General features: G+C 47.7%; 1 protein-coding gene across 4 annotated transcripts in view; it reads right to left on the bottom strand.

The window, feature by feature from the left end:
• TNNI3K (TNNI3 interacting kinase) overlaps positions 1-17,791 on the bottom strand; it is a 154,777-nt gene that overhangs the window by 66,047 nt on the left and 70,939 nt on the right. For all 4 annotated transcript variants that reach the window (XM_069981434.1, XM_069981435.1, XM_069981436.1 and 1 more), the window contains 3 exons: positions 16,113-16,165; positions 14,074-14,126; positions 9,400-9,532 (listed from right to left, as the gene is read on the bottom strand). In XM_069981434.1, the coding sequence (XP_069837535.1) occupies positions 9,400-9,532; positions 14,074-14,126; positions 16,113-16,165 (239 nt within the window). The remainder of the gene's footprint in view (positions 1-9,399; positions 9,533-14,073; positions 14,127-16,112; positions 16,166-17,791) is intronic.

The raw sequence follows: 17,791 nt of genomic DNA, 5'->3' as shown, positions 1-17,791 counted from the left end.
GCTGAAAGGCTTAAGGTTCCCCATCCCTGTTCTAGTGTATAGGAGCTGTCCAGGCATGATGGGAGTTGTAGTTTTGCAACTGCTGGAGGGTCGAAGGTTCCCTATCCCTGCTCTATGCAAACAGCACAGCCGTCCACTTAAGTTTCTTGAAAGGTGAAATCCCATGAAACTAACTGGGGGATTATATGTCATCCTGAAGCTGCTAAATAGGGATGCAGACCTCCTGCTCAGGGGCCCACCAATGGGTAGGGCCCATCGGGGGATTCCCCTGCTCCCCTGTAGGCCAGTCCAAGCCTGACCTCAACTTATTGCTTTGTCTTGTGTCTGTAGAGAATGAACAGAGCAGAAGCACATGCGATGCCCTGGCCCCTGGGGGCCACTTCCGCAGTGCTGGTGTTATGAGCGGGCCATGACCGGGGCAGCTGCAGGGTGTATACTTGTCACGGTATAGGCCTGAGGGCAGCACAGCTGCAGGGCCGGTCTGAGGAATCTGCGGGTGATGATGGGCATGCGATTCTTCGCTGCACTTAGTCGGGGCACCAGTTAGTGGACACCAATGCCAGGGTTCAGTAACAGCGGTTTTATTATAGATAAGGTAACTAGTAGCAACAGTTCTGTCCGGATGCAACCGGGTATATAGCAGGCTTTGACAAATAAAGCAGGAGTGGTGCTGCATAGGCTGTGAGAATACGTGCCGGATGATGGGAGTAGGAGTATGAGAGGAATAGCGTTGCTGGGTGGATTAGCTTGAGAATAATACTTGCTGTGAATCCTTGCAGCGATGAGGAGAGATATCGGAATGACACCCAGATGAGAGAGAAGACTCCGGTCACTTGAGCAGGCAGATACAGCCGAAGACTTGAATATAGCAGAGCACCTGATCCACACTTCTAGTGGTGAAGTGGGAGCTGCAGAGAAGAAGCCCAACTCCTCTGAGGCAGGAGAGGGACGACACACATCCTCCTTGCTTGGAAGCAGGGGGAAGACTAACTTGTCAGGAGGAAGTGGGAGGTCACATGGTTGCTCCTGGCCAGAGCTAGTCGGCCATTGGAGGAACCATGGTTACAGGGCACTGGCACGGTCACGTGATCAACAGCCTTGCATACCACTGTACACTGTAATACACAGGAACACATGAGAATACACATGAAAATGCACAATACCAGAGAATACTAGGGGAAAACCAGCAGCAGTTGCAGTGCAAACACTTACCAGAACAGGCATTGACACAGAAATAGAAATGGCCATAATAGGAGTAGTAGTCTGCATGTTCTGGGACACTGCATACCTCCCTAGCAAATTTGAGCCGACCTCGGCGAATCTAGAAGGCAGCAAACATGAATAGACTGGACAATCAAACAACAGGAATGAATGATGAGAGTGAGTGTGATGAGGTGTGTGTTTCCCACGCCCAAGGCACAGGTGAGAAGAGAGAGAATGAGAAACCCTAGTGGCAGGACTTCACCTAGGGGTGCCTAACGTACTCTGGCGACCAGGTAGCTAGTGCGTGAACCATCTGACGTGTAAGCCAGGACAACTTAACTGCTGGCGGGTGACCCTCAATATTCCAGCCAGTTAGACAGTAGGTTTTCTGTTAAATGTGTTACCCTACTGGAAAAGAGAACTGTGAAGACCTGTGTACTACCTTGGCGTGTCTGAGTAGTGTCTTGGATACCTGGAAGAGAAAAGAACAAAATAATAAAAGCAAACATACATGGGGAGCTCCCTTTCATACCACTCAATCACACACACAAGCACTCCACAGGCCAAACACCCGAAAAGGTATCCAAGGTGCGATATGTATGGACAAGTGTGAAGGTTAGGTATGACTATGTGTGATTACTACTGTGTTGGGACAAGACAGAGGTGAACAAATACTGGAAACAAAAGGAAGGGAAACACAAAAGACAACAAATATTGCGAGGTCTTGAGGAGAACTGGCTCATATGAATCTGAATGAAACCTGAGAGAAATCTGAATGAAAATCTGAGAAAAATCTGCATACGAACTGGCTCAACTAAATCTTTCCAGCTATAGATATGATAATAATACACAATAATGAGACTGGATGAGAAAATACACTCCTACATAAACTGGACTTTCTCTGAGGTATATATAAACTGACTTCTCTTACTCAGAGGAGGAGCTATCTGACTGGAAAATATACTGTTTTACAAAAGAGGCGCTCTACTCTGAGGCAATCTATGTAACCTTTTGCTTACTCAGAGGAGGAAATACAAAGACTTCGATAACACTGGAATACAATAGTACAATAAGTGCAATAATGAAATAAGTGCAATAATACCCTGTGTGGAACACACAATCACAGGAAAGTGCATTAGGAAGGAATGGGTTAAGTGTCTCTGTTAGGTAGAGTCTCTTTTAGGCAATTAGACATCGTCCATGTAAAAGGCTCTGGGACAGGCACTAGAGAACTTTTTGTTATGGTAAGTGTCCATCAGCTCATGGCTGGTTAGTACAGGGAACTTGGTCAGGAGGACCAGGCACAAACCTTAAACGTTGCAGGAACTGGAACCTGAAACAAAACAGTTAGACAACAAAACAGTTTAAGGGCTCTGGTCTCTGTAGCGAAGTGGAGGAATTCCTCTGGTAGAGCGCTCAGACCGTCTCAGCGGAGGATCCTCTTCAACAGTGATTGGTGCGGGTACCGGTGGAAGATCACCCCCAGTGTCTGGTTGTAAAGATGGAGTCGTTGGAGGCACAATTGGAAGTGGAGAAACCGCTGAAACGGGTACAGGGAACGCTGGATAGCCTACGGCCATGAGGAACGGTTCAACTTGGAACATTTCTTCCAGAGAGAGAGGTTTAGCTGGAGCTGCTGGGGGAGCCGGAGGCGTGGATGCAGGTACCGGACACGGTGCTGTAAGGCCCTGTAGGTCCTCCTTAGTGCAACGTTTTATCCTATTCCGATGCACCGTCTGTGGGGCTAGCCCAGGCTTTTTGACTTCATACACATCAGTCTCTGGGTAAGGGATAGAGGAGATGACATAGGGCTCAGGCTCCCAAAGGCTTTCAAGTTTGTGAGAGCGATGATATTTCTTTAGCCAAACTTTATCCCCCACTTGTAGTGGTGTGGCATTCGCCCTTAGGTTGTAGGCATCCTCTTGGCGCTGCTGAGCCTCCCCCATCCTCCGGTCAACAATTTCCCGGGCATCCTGGATTCTCCTCTGATGTTCCCGAACCCAGTCAGTTTCAGGTAGGGGGTTGAAGGTGTCAGGAGCTTGGACTCCAAGAGCACGGTCCTGAGGAAGTTGGCCTTGGCGGCCGAACATCAGGTAGAACGGGGAGTAGCCAGTGGAACAATGAGTGGTATTGTTATAGATCTCCACTAGTTCATCCAACAAGTGGGGCCACTCTACTCTCTTGGTCACTGAAGCCGTTCGGAGCATGTTGATAAAGACCTGGTTAACTTTTTCACACAGACCATTCCCTTGAGGGTGATAGGCCGTGGTGCGGAGCTTCTTACATTCATGGTAGGCACACAGCTCCTGGAAAAGTTGCGACTCGAAGGCCGGACCCCGGTCCGTCAGCAGAGACTCTGGGCACCCATAGTGCTTTACATACTCCTTGTAAAAAGTAAGAGCAGTGGTCTTGGCGGTCAAGTCCCTGACAGGTACCACGACTACCCACTTGGAGTAGTGGTCAACCATGGTGAGGGCGTAGGTATACCCGCATCTTGTAGGGGCTAGCTTCACATGGTCCAGGGCGACTAGCTGATTCGGCCGGTGGGAGGTGATTGGATGCAAAGGGGCCCTGACTTCTCTTCCCCCAGCTTTGGAGATATTACAGGCAGGGCACTCAGCACACCAGTTCTCGATGTCAGCCCTCATCCCGATCCAGTAGAACCGCTGTCGGATAGTGGCCTCCGTCTTGTGTACCCCGAAATGACCGGACCGGTCATGGTAGGCATCTAGCACCATCTTAGCGTCTCGTCGGGGAATGAGGATCTGGTGGCACCTCTCCCCAGAGACCGGATCAAGAGAGTTCCGCAGGATCAGTCCCTTCTGTAAGAAGAGCCTCTTTCTTTGCCTCCAGAGTCGCCTTAGCTCGACATCAGGATAGGGCCTCTTTATCCGCATGGGGACCCGACCAGTAGAGAGGTAGTCATAGATCTCCCCCAGGACACGGGACTCTTCCTGGATGGTCTGCCACCTGGCCAAGTCTTGCGGGGCCCTAGGTGGAGGCGAAGGCGTTTCAGGCCCGGCTACATCAATAGCACTCTGGGTAGCGAACCTTTGATAGAAGGGAGGCATTTCTACGTCTTCCCAATCGCTGTCCTCTGGGGCCTCTTCGCCCTTGGATAGTCGGGACAGAAGGTCTGCATTGACGTTAGCCTTGCCACTGCGGTACTTAATTTCAAACTGGAAATTGGCCAGTCGAGAAGCCCACCGCTGCTCCAGGGCGCCCAGCCGAGCAGTGTTGAGATGCGCCAACGGGTTGTTATCCGTATAGATGGTAACAGGGGTGGCAGCCAGGTAGTCCTTGAACTTTTCAGTGACGGCCCACACTAGGGCTAGTAACTCCAACTTGAAGGAACTATAATTGTTATCGTTCTTTTCAGCACCCCGAAGACTCCGGCTGGCATAAGCTACGACTCTCTCTTGGCCATCTTGAACCTGGGACAGCACAGCTCCCAGGCCTTGGAAGCTGGCGTCTGTGTAAAGCCGGAAAGGAAGGTTATAGTCCGGGTAGGCCAGGATAGGAGGCGTGGTCAACAGGCATTTCAGGGTTTGAAAAGCAACCTCCTGCCGTTCGGACCACTCGACGGGGAGTCGTCGGTTGTAGCTTTCTCGAGGGCAACCCCGGAGTAACTCATTGAGGGGCTCGGCCACTTGGGCAAAGTGGGGAATGAAGCGGCGGTAATAGCCGGCAAATCCCAGAAAGCTTCTCACCTCCTTAACGGTCTTAGGGGTATCCCAGTGTTCCACAGCCGAGATCTTCTCTGGATCGGGTCGTATCCCCTCAGCACTCACAACGTGCCCCAGATAGTTCACTTGGGGTTTGAGAAGGTGGCACTTGGAAGGCTTGATTTTCAGGCCGTGATCGATTAGGACCTGGAACACTTCAGCCAGATGATGGACGTGATCTTCGTAGGTACGTGAATAGACAATCACATCATCTAGGTAGAGCAGGACACTCTGAAAGTTGAGATGGCCGAGACACCTTTCCATCAACCGCTGGAAGGTAGCGGGGGCGTTGCACAGACCGAAGGGCATGCTGGTGAATTCGAATAGTCCCATGGGGGTGGTGAAGGCCGTCTTCTCACGGTCTTCGGGTGCCATGGGCACCTGCCAGTACCCACTGGTGAGGTCCAAGGTGGAGAAGTAGGCGGCTGACCCCAAAGCAGCAATAGACTCTTCGATCCGGGGCAAAGGATAGGCATCCTTGTGGGTGATTGTGTTTATCTTCCTATAATCCACGCAGAACCGGATGTTACCGTCTTTCTTCCTCACGAGGACAATAGGGGCAGCCCACGGACTCTGACTTTCTTGGATAACGTTAGAGTCTTTCATCTCCTTGAGCAGTTTCTTGACCTGCTGATAGCTGGCAGGAGGGATTGGCCGATGTTTCTCTTTGATAGGCAAATGGTCCCCAGTGTTGATCCGATGCTGGACCAGGTTGGTCTTCCCGAAATCGAGGGAGTGTTTGCTGAAGGCCTCGTGATACCTTTTGGCCACCTTGAGGATGCCGTGGAGGTATTCAAGTGGGGTATTGGCATCGCCAATATGGAGTTCATCCCACCAAGGGGCGAGAGCCCTGTTTGAGTCCCTTTTAGTGCCACGGATGGAACTCTGATAGGCGATGGTCTCCTCACAGATGATGTCCTCAGGATCGAGTTGGTATAACATGGCCACGGTGGTGAACTTGGGTAGGTCAGCTGAGGAGTCTCCAAGGTTCACCAGACGGACAGGGACCTGACCATTGGAGACGGTCACCAGGCTTCTAGCGGCCCTGACAAGAGGTTGCCCCTCAATTTCAATAGCATCCAGAAGGGCCACATAATCAGCATTGTTGAGGCCTGGACGGACCCTGCACCAGATGAGGAACTCACTGTTAGCTGGGATGGTGATCGGACGAGCATCTCTAGTGCGGACACGGCAGATTTCTCCTCGAGGATTGGCAAATTTCCGCTGAGCGGCGAGCACCTTTATGGTCTTCTGAACGGCTTGCCTGTACTGAGGAGACATAGCACAAGACATAGAGGCATTCAAGGCATCCAACACTTCAGTGAATACATGACGGATAATATTCATGCCTAATACCACGGTCCCACTATCTCCCTGAGCCTCAGTAACAATGATACCCTGACGCGCTAGCTCCCGCTTCCCTATGCAGACAGTGGGTTCCCAGTAACCTAGTTGCACAATAGGACGACCATTACTAGCAATAAGTTTCAGACGGTATTTCTCAACTGGACCTAGGGTTCTCAGATCCCAATGTTCTTCAAACACATGCCTCGGGATAGTGGTAACCTGGGAACCTGTATCTACCAGAGCCTCCAGGGGGACTCCGTCCACCCAGAGAGTCACATGCGGGCATTGTGAGAGGAACCTTGAGAACCACTGTGCTTCCTGCGGGCCTGGATCTCGACCTCCTGGGTGTTGGCCCTCGGACCCAGGGGTAGCCCGTTTAACTGATAGCACTGAGAGCGGTAGTGTCCATGTCGCCTACAGTGGCGGCAATAGGGGCGCTCAGGGGATCTAAGTCTCGGTGGAGGAGGCCGATCGGGAACTGAATACTCAGGGCAGGGGTCCTGTGGTGGTGGAGGTGTTGGATAGGCCCCTTGTAGCCCCCTTAGGGCTTGGCAGAGAGAGTCAACCACTTGCGTAAGGAGAGCAGGGATCGCTGGTGAATTAGCCGGGATAGACTGTTGGGCAGCTTGTATAGCGGAAACTGGTGGAACCATAGTGGGCACTGGAGGTGGGGGTATAGGTCCCACCGGATCCGGGCAATCCGAACCTGGAGTACAGCCGGCACAGGGATTGTCAATGCCAACCACCCTCAGAGCCAGAGTCTTGAAGTCCAGGAAAGGCATTGTAGGGTTTTGGGCAGCTAGCATACGCAGTTGGCTCTGGATGAGTCTAGAGTCCACCCCCTCTATGAAGCGGTCAGTGATCATACTCTCCACAGCCGAGGGGTCTATGGTATCAACCTGTCTCAGGGCCCGGTAGGCAGATTGGAGTGCTAGTGCATAGTCTCTGAGGGTCTCACCTGGCCTTTGTCGTCGGTCATAAAACTTAAGGCGGACCTCCGTGGGTGACTGTACCTCAAATTCTTTACTCAGCCGGGTCAGGATCTGTTGTACATTAGCTTTCTCCGTAGCTGGCCATGACCGCACCTCCTCGGCAGCGGGACCCTCAAGTTGTCCTAGCAGCAACTGCACCTGCTGAGTGGGAGAGAGTGAGACAAGTTCAAGGGTGCGGGAAATTTTTTCCTTGAAATCAGCCAACGTGTGGGGTTCTCCTTTATAACTGGGGAGATTGTTGGGCCCAATGAAGAATGGGACCGCTGCGGTAGCCATAGCAACGGGAGCCGCGGGAAGCCTTCTTCGGGCCGTCGGCGAACTGCCGGACCCGTCAGAGTCACTGTGATGGCCGGTGGACATGACGAGGGGTTCTGGTGTAAGGCGCCTGGAAGAAAGTAGGGGCGAGGAGAGCTTGCGGGAACAGCAGGCACCGATAGGCAGGGTGTCCGGGACCGGAGAGGAATAGGGCGAAAGTCAGCATCAACACTTCCGGCGGTCCGGGCACAATCTCCTTCCCTCCTGCAACAGAGGCTTGGATACTGCAGGGCCGGGGCGGAGCGCGCGCGCGCGCGAAGACAGTGCGTCACCGGCTGACTTGACCCCTTAGCAGGCCGCAGCGCGGCAATAGCAAAGCCTCTGGGGGGATTAGCAGTACAGTTCTGGGGACACTGACAGTTGGCACAACACAGTCTGTATCCTGTTCGTGACGCCAAAAATGCGATGCCCTGGCCCCTGGGGGCCACTTCCGCAGTGCTGGTGTTATGAGCGGGCCATGACCGGGGCAGCTGCAGGGTGTATACTTGTCACGGTATAGGCCTGAGGGCAGCACAGCTGCAGGGCCGGTCTGAGGAATCTGCGGGTGATGATGGGCATGCGATTCTTCGCTGCACTTAGTCGGGGCACCAGTTAGTGGACACCAATGCCAGGGTTCAGTAACAGCGGTTTTATTATAGATAAGGTAACTAGTAGCAACAGTTCTGTCCGGATGCAACCGGGTATATAGCAGGCTTTGACAAATAAAGCAGGAGTGGTGCTGCATAGGCTGTGAGAATACGTGCCGGATGATGGGAGTAGGAGTATGAGAGGAATAGCGTTGCTGGGTGGATTAGCTTGAGAATAATACTTGCTGTGAATCCTTGCAGCGATGAGGAGAGATATCGGAATGACACCCAGATGAGAGAGAAGACTCCGGTCACTTGAGCAGGCAGATACAGCCGAAGACTTGAATATAGCAGAGCACCTGATCCACACTTCTAGTGGTGAAGTGGGAGCTGCAGAGAAGAAGCCCAACTCCTCTGAGGCAGGAGAGGGACGACACACATCCTCCTTGCTTGGAAGCAGGGGGAAGACTAACTTGTCAGGAGGAAGTGGGAGGTCACATGGTTGCTCCTGGCCAGAGCTAGTCGGCCATTGGAGGAACCATGGTTACAGGGCACTGGCACGGTCACGTGATCAACAGCCTTGCATACCACTGTACACTGTAATACACAGGAACACATGAGAATACACATGAAAATGCACAATACCAGAGAATACTAGGGGAAAACCAGCAGCAGTTGCAGTGCAAACACTTACCAGAACAGGCATTGACACAGAAATAGAAATGGCCATAATAGGAGTAGTAGTCTGCATGTTCTGGGACACTGCACACATGTAAAGTCCGCTGCTCAGATCTCCAGGTCCAAGCTGATAAAGTATAATGTAGCACGTTTTAAAAACGGACACTCATAATGGAATCAAGATCAATAAAGTCGAAGCTGTACGGTAGAATTTATGGAAGAGTTAGCCAATACAATTTTTTAACAAAAATTGCAAATTTGACTTCTAAGTTGGTCACTTTGTAAATCAGCAAGGCTCTCTTCTCTTGTTCTCTTCTTCTACATCTACTGTCCATAACTGCCTGATTTCAGCCTTGCTTCCTGTCATGGCTTTTGTTGAAAAATAACATGAGACATCATATAGGTCACAAGCTGTCTAGGGGAATCTAGACTATGGGGCCATCACCCATTTTACCTCCAGCAGAACCCCGGTGAGCTGATTTGTCGATCAAATTTCAAACCTAAATCTAATTTTAATCTTGAAACAAAGTTCCCCTTTAATGTTAGTATAGGAACCACCACCATATGACCTACCTGGTTTTAAATGAGCAAAAGGGATTTCTCCAGTCAGCAGCTCCCAGAGGCACAAAGCATAGCTGAAAACGTCGGCCTTGATGGTATACCGGGTGGACTGACTGAAGACTTCTGGAGCCATCCAGCGTAGGTTCTAGGATATAGATATAGATATATATAATAGCAAATCATTTCAGTTCAAGCTTAGTTTGTAGAGATGAGCGAACCTGGAGCATGCTCGAGTCCATCCGAACCCGAACTTTCGGCATTTGATTAGCGGTGGCTGCTAAAGTTGGATAAAGCCATAAGGCTATGTGGAAAACATGGATATAGTCATTGGCAAACAACGTTAGAGCTTTATCCAAGTTCAGCAGCCACCGCTAATCAAATGTCGAACGTTCGGGTTCGGATGGACTCGAACCCAAACCCGGTTCGCTCATCTCTATTAGTTTGGTCTCCTGCTCTAAAGGTTCACTGGAGTTTAACTCATAGACCTTTTACTACTAACATGATGTGCGGTTTGTGTGGTTGTTGTGACATCTTTAAGGCCTTCTATTAAATATGAGTACATATCTTGAATCCAACCTGTTTGCATGATCCCAATATCTTGTAGGGATCCAGGACATAGGGAAGATGATATGTCTACCTTCCCGCTAAGCGACTCCCTTTCTCCTGCTAAAAAATCAGCCTAAAATTGGTCTAAAACTAGAGATGTGCGAACCGAACTTCATGAACCCAGATTCCTTATGAACTTGCAAAATAAGGTTGGTTTGTTATGGAAGATATTTTATTACGCTGCTACTGTAATATTGAAAACAAAAAAGAGCTTATGCTTAGCTGTCAGCGCTCACCTGGTGTCCTCCTACAGGTTTCTTGTTTCCCCTGCTAATTGCAGCCTACTCCACTTCCGAGACAACCTTGTCTCAGGAATTACAGCCCGCTCAGCCAATCGCTGCCCGTGCCGCTGTCACATCTCAGTCAGTGATTGGCTGACTGGGCTGTCACTCCCGAGACGAGTTCATCTCGGAAGTGGAGGCGGCTGCAATTAGCGGAGAACACTGGAGACCCATAGGAGGATATCGGCAAAGTGCGAATAGGTAAGTATTGATGAGCGAACTTACTGAACTGCACTAAAACAGCTAAACACCTACAAAGGTTCATTTTGAACAAAAGTTCACTCATCTCTATCTAAAACACATAATAAACTGATGTACTACAGGATTTTGGAGCAAAATGCACAAGAAATCTGGACAATTTGCAACAGTTTGTCTTTCCAGCAGTGTTTTTTTGGGCATGACCACCTTGGTCACTTGATGTCACAATAGATGACCAGTGCTCGGTCGGCAGTTTGGCGTGCAGTCCACAAAAAATTATTACGCAAACTGTATTTTTGCAGATCAGCAAAAATGTGGGAGGTGAAAGTTAAATGAGTGGGGTGATTATAATGATTAGTCCTCCATTTTTTTTTTTACAAATTTGCGAACGTTACGGTAAGACAGATTTGCGTAAATAACAGACTCTCCCATAGACTTCGATGGGGCAATCTGCACCGCAATTACAGTTCATACTAGAGATTGTCAGTAACTTTTGCGGATGCAATTTTTGCAAATACAGAAATATACGGACAGTGTGAACAGCCCAAGTAAAATCAATGAGCTCTAAATTAAAACAACGGAACATGTGAATGTAGCCTTAGGATCCTATTACACCGACCGATCATCTTAGTAAATGAGTGCTCATCTGCTAGATCGGCGCTCATTTACTGGATCGATTAGAAGGCCTGATAATCGGGGAGTAAGGGCTGCATGGACATCGTTAGAGATGTCTATGCAGCCCTTGCCAAAACCTGACACCTTACCTCCTCTGCTCCTGGTCTCTCCTCTCTTCCCGGTCCTGGCAGCAGCACCAGCGCCTCAGTGACCTGTCAGCTGACAGGCTGCTCAGCCAATCACAGGAAGGAACCGTGATTGGCCTGTCAGCTGACCGGCCTGACAGCTGCAGCCACCGGGACCGGAAAGGGAGAGGTAAAATATCAATATTTGGGCTATTACACGTAGGGTGACTAAGAAACCCCCAAAACATTTGTCCATTTCTATTCCCCTAATCAAAGGCATCACAGAGCTCCCTTTGAAATCAATGGGCCAACCATGTGAAATTCCGCCAGGGAATATCCAAAGAGGACTTCCCCTTTAATTTGGGAAAGTAGCTCATGGAAACCACGGACAAACCAATGCGGCAGTAGAGGAATTATGCTCTATGGGTGGTGTTTAATGCTGCCCTTCAGCTAGAGCCGCTGCTGCTTGTTCCATATGTACATATTATTACTACATTAAACCACTTTGCAAACACTTATTTACATCTTAAGCCCAGTTTGCATTTTCAGGAGGATGTGAATAGGAGTGAAGGACGTGTTTACTTCTCAGCTGGGAAAGTGCGGCTCTCCACAATGTATGTTCCTACGTAGCTGGCAGTGTTACCTGAAATCTGCGGCTTATTGGGCCAAATAGGGGATTGCATGGCTTAGCATCCCAAAGAAAGGTTCCCATTATTAACAACCTCCCTCCTTATCATTATTCATGTGCTTGTCATTAGGGTCTACCAGTAATTATCATTTTGTATGGTAGCAGCTGCTATGGCAACAGACTACAATGCCGCTTGGCTCTCGGACAGAATGAGATTTGTCTAACAAGCAGGACATGAAACGACACACTGACAAAATCTCCTAACACGCGGCTTAGACTGTGCGCGCTAAGCTGCCCATGGAGTCAGGGAACGTATTGTATCTTAAAGGGGCATTCCGCTTCCATCAAATAGAGATTCCTTTTTCCATAATTGATTTTCCGATATTCTTTGATAATCAAATCTTCAAGATTTCTGATGACTGACACTGACTGTAATATTAGTATCTGATGATAACATTAAATAAGTGATCTTAAAGGGGATGTTCACCATAATTTTTTTTTCTTTCAATTCAACTGGTGGGAAAAAGTGCAAGAGATTTGTAATTTACTTCTATTAAAAATCTCCAGTCTTTCAGTACTTATCAGCTGCTGTATGTCCTGCAGCAAGTGGTATATTCTTTCCAGTCTGACACAGTGCTCTCTTCTGCCACCTCTGTCCATGTCAGGAACTGTCCAGAGCAGCAGCAAATCCCTATAGAGGACCTCTCCTGTTCTCCAGATTGGAAAGAATACACCACTTCCTGCAGGACATACAGCAGCTGATAAGTATGAGAAGAAAAGATTTTTTAATAGAAGTAAATTACAAATCTGGCACCAATTCATTTTTTTTTTTTTGTGGACTACCCCCTTAACAACCTTCTTTATATCTAAAATTACTTATATACTAAGGGTACTATTAGATGGGCCGATAGGGGCCCGATAACAACTGTAAAGGAGCGCTGATCTGCTAGATCGGCGCTCGTTTACTGGGCCTATTAAACGGCCCCATAATCATTTAACAAGGGCTGCAGGGACATCATTACCGATGTCCTTGCAGCCCTTGCTTAAATGGTATACATTACCTATCCACGTTCCAGGGCTGCTCCTGCGGTCCGCCTCTCCCCGGGTCCCGCGCGCTCTAGCTTCAGAGCGGCCTGTCAGCTGACATGCTGCTCAGCCAATCACAAGCCGCGGCGGTCCCGGCCTGTGATTGGCTGAGCTGCCTGTCAGCTCAGACAGGACACTCTGAAGTTGCAGCGCGCAGGACCCGGGGAGAAGCGGACCGCAGGAGCAGCCCTGGAACGTGGATAGGTAATGTAGATCGTCATCTATTTAATCTATTACACGTAGCGATGCGCGGTCGGCGCCCGACAATTACAGGTTCTAACCTATCAACGATCAGCCGATGACAATGATCATTGGCTGATTGTTGTCTTTATCTCATGGAGCGATAATCGGCCGAATCGGGCCGATTCGACCGATTATCGTTCCGTGTAATAGTACCCTAAGAATCACAAACTTTAAAACCCACCTAAAGTTTGTGATTCGGTGTGTGTAATAAACTGTAGATATATAAGATATATAAGAAAGCTTGTTCACTTATACCAATGGGGGTAACATAGGTGATGATCTACAGTCACTTTATAAAACTATATGGGCTTTACAAAGTTAGTTAAAGGGGAATACTCCAGTAAGAAATAAATTGTTTTCAAATCAACTGGTACCAGAAAGTTATATAGATTTGTAATTTACTTATATTTAAAAATCTGGTGTAAGAAAGTGGTGTGTTTTATCTCTATTTAAAAATTTCAAGTCTTCCAGTACTTATCAGCTGTTGTATGTCCTGCAGGAAGTGGTGTAATCTCTCCAGTCTGACACAGTGCTCTCTGCTGACACCTCTGTCCATGTCAGGAACTGTCCAGAGATGTGGCAAATCCCCATAGAAAACATCTCCTGCTCTGGACAGTTCCTGACATGGACAGAGGTGGCAGCAGAGAGCACTGTGTCAGACTGGAGAGAATACACCACTTCCTGCAGGATATACAGCAGCTGATAAGTACTGGAAGACTTGAAATTTTTAAATAGAAATAAAACACACCACTTTCTTACACCAGTTGTCGCAAAAGGGAAAAAGAATTCCGCTGAAGAACACCTATAATTTAATTTGCGCTGAGATGAAGTATAGTTCTAAGCGAGGTGCTAAAAAACAGAACCGTATGACAGTGAAAGGGTTAAAGCAATAAAAGTGACCAACCCCTGGCTGCTTGGTCATGTTGTCTTCATCCATTGACTGAAGAAATCTAGATTCTGTAGGGAAAAAAAAATACAAAGAATAAAAAAAAAAATCTTTTTGTTAGAAAACCTGAGCCTTGGATCAAGAACCGGTTTACAAAAATAAATGAAAAGTCACTGAAGCATGTTAAATGGCGACGTTCCTCGTATTTCATCTATTTCACTGATACCAAAAGAAACGTCTGCTGTTCAGCCCGGGAGCCGAATCTTATTCACGGACATGACATTTTATCATAAGAAAGGTCATGTTTCTATGTCTACCTATAGTCAAGGTTAAGAACAACAAGTTTGGGTTATAGGCTGCCGAGAAATACCAGGGACTGGTCGATGTGATAAACAAACACCGTCCCGGCTCTGCTACTCCATCGCTGCGGAGCGCGCGGATCTAAATGTCACATGTAAGAATAGACTCTGGTAGTAAATACACATGTAGTAGGGTAATAGGACAAGTAATAGACTGTTCATGCCGATACACCTGATATCAGGGAGGGACACCAGCAGGTCATGTGTTCAGCTGGTAAAATGGTGCAATAAGTAAAGGTGCAGTAAAGCATTTTATGGCTTTGTTCACACAACGTCAAAAAAAAAGAAAAGGCCCCCGATTTTGATATTTAAAAAAAAAAAAACGCCAGTTTTTGCCGCAATGCATTGAAGTCAACGGGAAGACGGACGTCCAATGCGCACAATGCGTTGAATAACTGACGTTTTTGCCGCAGATGTCAAAATAATGAACAAGATCAATATTTTCGGACGTCTTTTGCAAACAGCAGACGTTTTTCATTAGTTGTTCACACACAGTTTTTCTTTTGTCACCGTTCTTTCTCCGTTTTTACTATTAAATTCAATGGACTTTTCAATTAAGCCGCATCCAAAGGACAATTAGTATCCAAACACCAGTCATTGCACTAAGGGGGGACCAGACAGCTAAATGACGTCCGTTATTTTAGACTCAAAATAACGGCCGTCATTTTAATCCGTACAATGGAGGTTAACCCTTAGACGACCCAGGGCGTATAGTTACGCCATGGAAGTCTGTCCCCAGACGACCTAGGGCGTAACTGTACGCCCTGGGTGTTTCTCCGGCTATGAAGCGTGCTCCGGAGCGGAGCACGCTTCATAGGAGGTGGGGGCCGGCTGCAATCAGCAGCCGGGACCTCACCGGTAATGACACGCTACAGCGATCGCGCTGTCGCGTGTCATTAACTCCTTAAACGCCGCGGCGTTTAAGTGTAAGTGACAGGGGGAGTCCCCTGTCACTTACCGATCGGGACCCGCAGTGTGACTGCAGGGGTCCCGATCGGTAAAACGGACTGCCGGAGGTCTCTCACCTGCCTCCGTGCGGTCCGATCGGCGATCTGCTGCACTAAGCCTGCACAGGCAGGCTCAATGAGCAGAGCGCTGATAACACTGATCAATGCTATGCCAATGGCATATCAAGGATCAGTGTAGAAATCAAAGTACTGGATGTAAAAGTCCCCCAAAGGGACTTCAAATGTGTAAAAAAAAAAAAGTTAAAAAAGTTGTATAACTTTGTAATGTGTGTTATTTTGTGAATAATTGTTTAGCGCCGCACTACCCCTTTAAATCTCCCTAAGAATTAAGATGTGCACTGAGCATGTGCGACCACCGCTCTATTCATGGTCTATGGGGCTTTGAACTTTGCCAACTGTGTTGCTCAGCAATGTTTAGAAGCCCCATAGACGATCACTGGAACATTTGCCGCACGTCAGTGGATTGCTCTGTTCATTCCTTCTTTGTTGTATGGACTAGTGGCAGTCCCAGTGTTCAGATTCCCACCAATCAGCATTCTCGATGTAGTGAGTACTGCTATGATACAGCCAGGATGGCGTGCTGCATGCGTTGCTGCCCACATACAATGGTCCACGTCCCACCCACCTGCCGCTCCACTGCACCTTGAATCTACATATAATCCAGTAGATCACAGTATAATAGGCAATTGCATTATGTGTCAGTCGTATTTATTGACTACATGGTTCTTACCTCCAAAGTCGGCGACCACGGCGTGACCATCTTCATACAGCAAGATGTTGTGACTGAGGGGACGAAAAGTACATAGGTCACTAAGATATATCAGCACTATAAGGGCGCATTTACACCGAGAAAAACAGGTGGAAATTTTTAACGGAACCTGCGCGGCGGACTCTGCTTGGAATCCCGCCTGAGTCTCTGTCTCAACTCACACATCTCCACTGTTCTCCGCTCAAAATGACATGTCTCTACACTCAATGAGACAGTGAGGCAGCTGGGATTCCAAGCGAAGTCCGCGGCGCAGGTTCTGGTCGGAATTTCCACCTGTTTTGCTCAGTGTGAACAGGCCCTAAGGTATAAAATAGCTTTCCAATAAATTCACAGACTACTAAGGCAGCTATACAAATCCATCTCTAATTTTTATTAAAGAGGTACTGAAAAATAGTTTTTAAATCAACTGGTGTGAGAAAGATTTGTAAATGACTTCCTTTAAAAAATCTCAAGTACTTATCCACTGCTGTATGTCCTGCAGGGAGTGGTGTATTTTTTCCAGTCTGGAGAGCAGGAGTTTCCTAAGAGTATTTGCTACTACTGCTCTGGACAGTTCCTGACATGGACAGAGGTGGCAGCAGAGAGCACTGTGTCAGACTGGAAAGAATACACCACTTCCTGCAGGACGTACAGCAGCTGATAAGTACTGGAAGACTTGAGATTTTTTTTTTAAAATAGAAGTAAATAAGAAATTTGAATAACTTTGATACAGGTTGATTTGTATGTCTTTTTCTTTTCTTTTTTCCGAAGTAGAACCTGGTTTGGGGCCGGGCTGACTATGTATCTTATAGCTGACACTTGGGTTCTTTCTTCTTTAGAGCCTGTCTGTCAGTTTTACAGCTTATAAACAAAAGGAATCTATTACAGTATTACATTACTCATCTTACACAGAAGGTACAGATCGTATTATACTCCAGAGCTGTATTCACAATTCTTCAAGTATTTATTGGAATTAGTCAACTAGTATGTTGTAATATTCAACTTTAATTTAGTCTTTGTAATTTGTGTATGTATGTATGTATGTATGTATGTATGTATGTATGTATAAGTGCGTGCATGTGTCTTGGGGGGTAGGGGGCAATAACTTTCCCTTCATTGGTGTACTGTACAGTGCTATGACTACAGACGACAATTTGCAGAATGGAAATTGCTAGAAGAAGCTTTGGGTCAGATACTGATGGGAGATTTCAGCTCTGAAGCCTTGTCATGATCAGAAGATGATAAATAATCCAATGTATGTACATAGTGATTCAGCATTTCCTCTAGCTTCAGGGGGTTTCCTGGCACCTTAATGCTGCCCATACACACACAGGATTTGGAGAGATTTGGCCAGAACACTATCATTTGCCTATGTATTCATTCACAGCAACATGCCAGACTAACGTTCTCTCTCTTTTGCCTCATACCCATCTTTTATGTTTATGTGAAAGCAGTGGTGAGCCGCTGCCAGTATATATAATAGTAGCTGTCCCTGGTACTACAGCTCATTGTGAATGGCACTGGGCTGCAATACCAGGCATAACCACCACAAAATGTATGGCGCTGTGCCTGGTAAACAATAAAGAGGCCACAGTAAAAGAGGCCCTTTTTAACAATGGGGTGCTAGGGGTTGGACCTCCACTCATTTGATAATAGAGACC

The sequence above is a fragment of the Dendropsophus ebraccatus genome, chromosome 8, assembly GCF_027789765.1.
Source record: "Dendropsophus ebraccatus isolate aDenEbr1 chromosome 8, aDenEbr1.pat, whole genome shotgun sequence".
NCBI classification, from domain to species: Eukaryota; Metazoa; Chordata; class Amphibia; order Anura; family Hylidae; genus Dendropsophus; species Dendropsophus ebraccatus.
The sequence above is the reverse complement of the archived record's forward strand: the minus strand, read 5'-3'. Positions and strand labels throughout refer to the sequence as shown.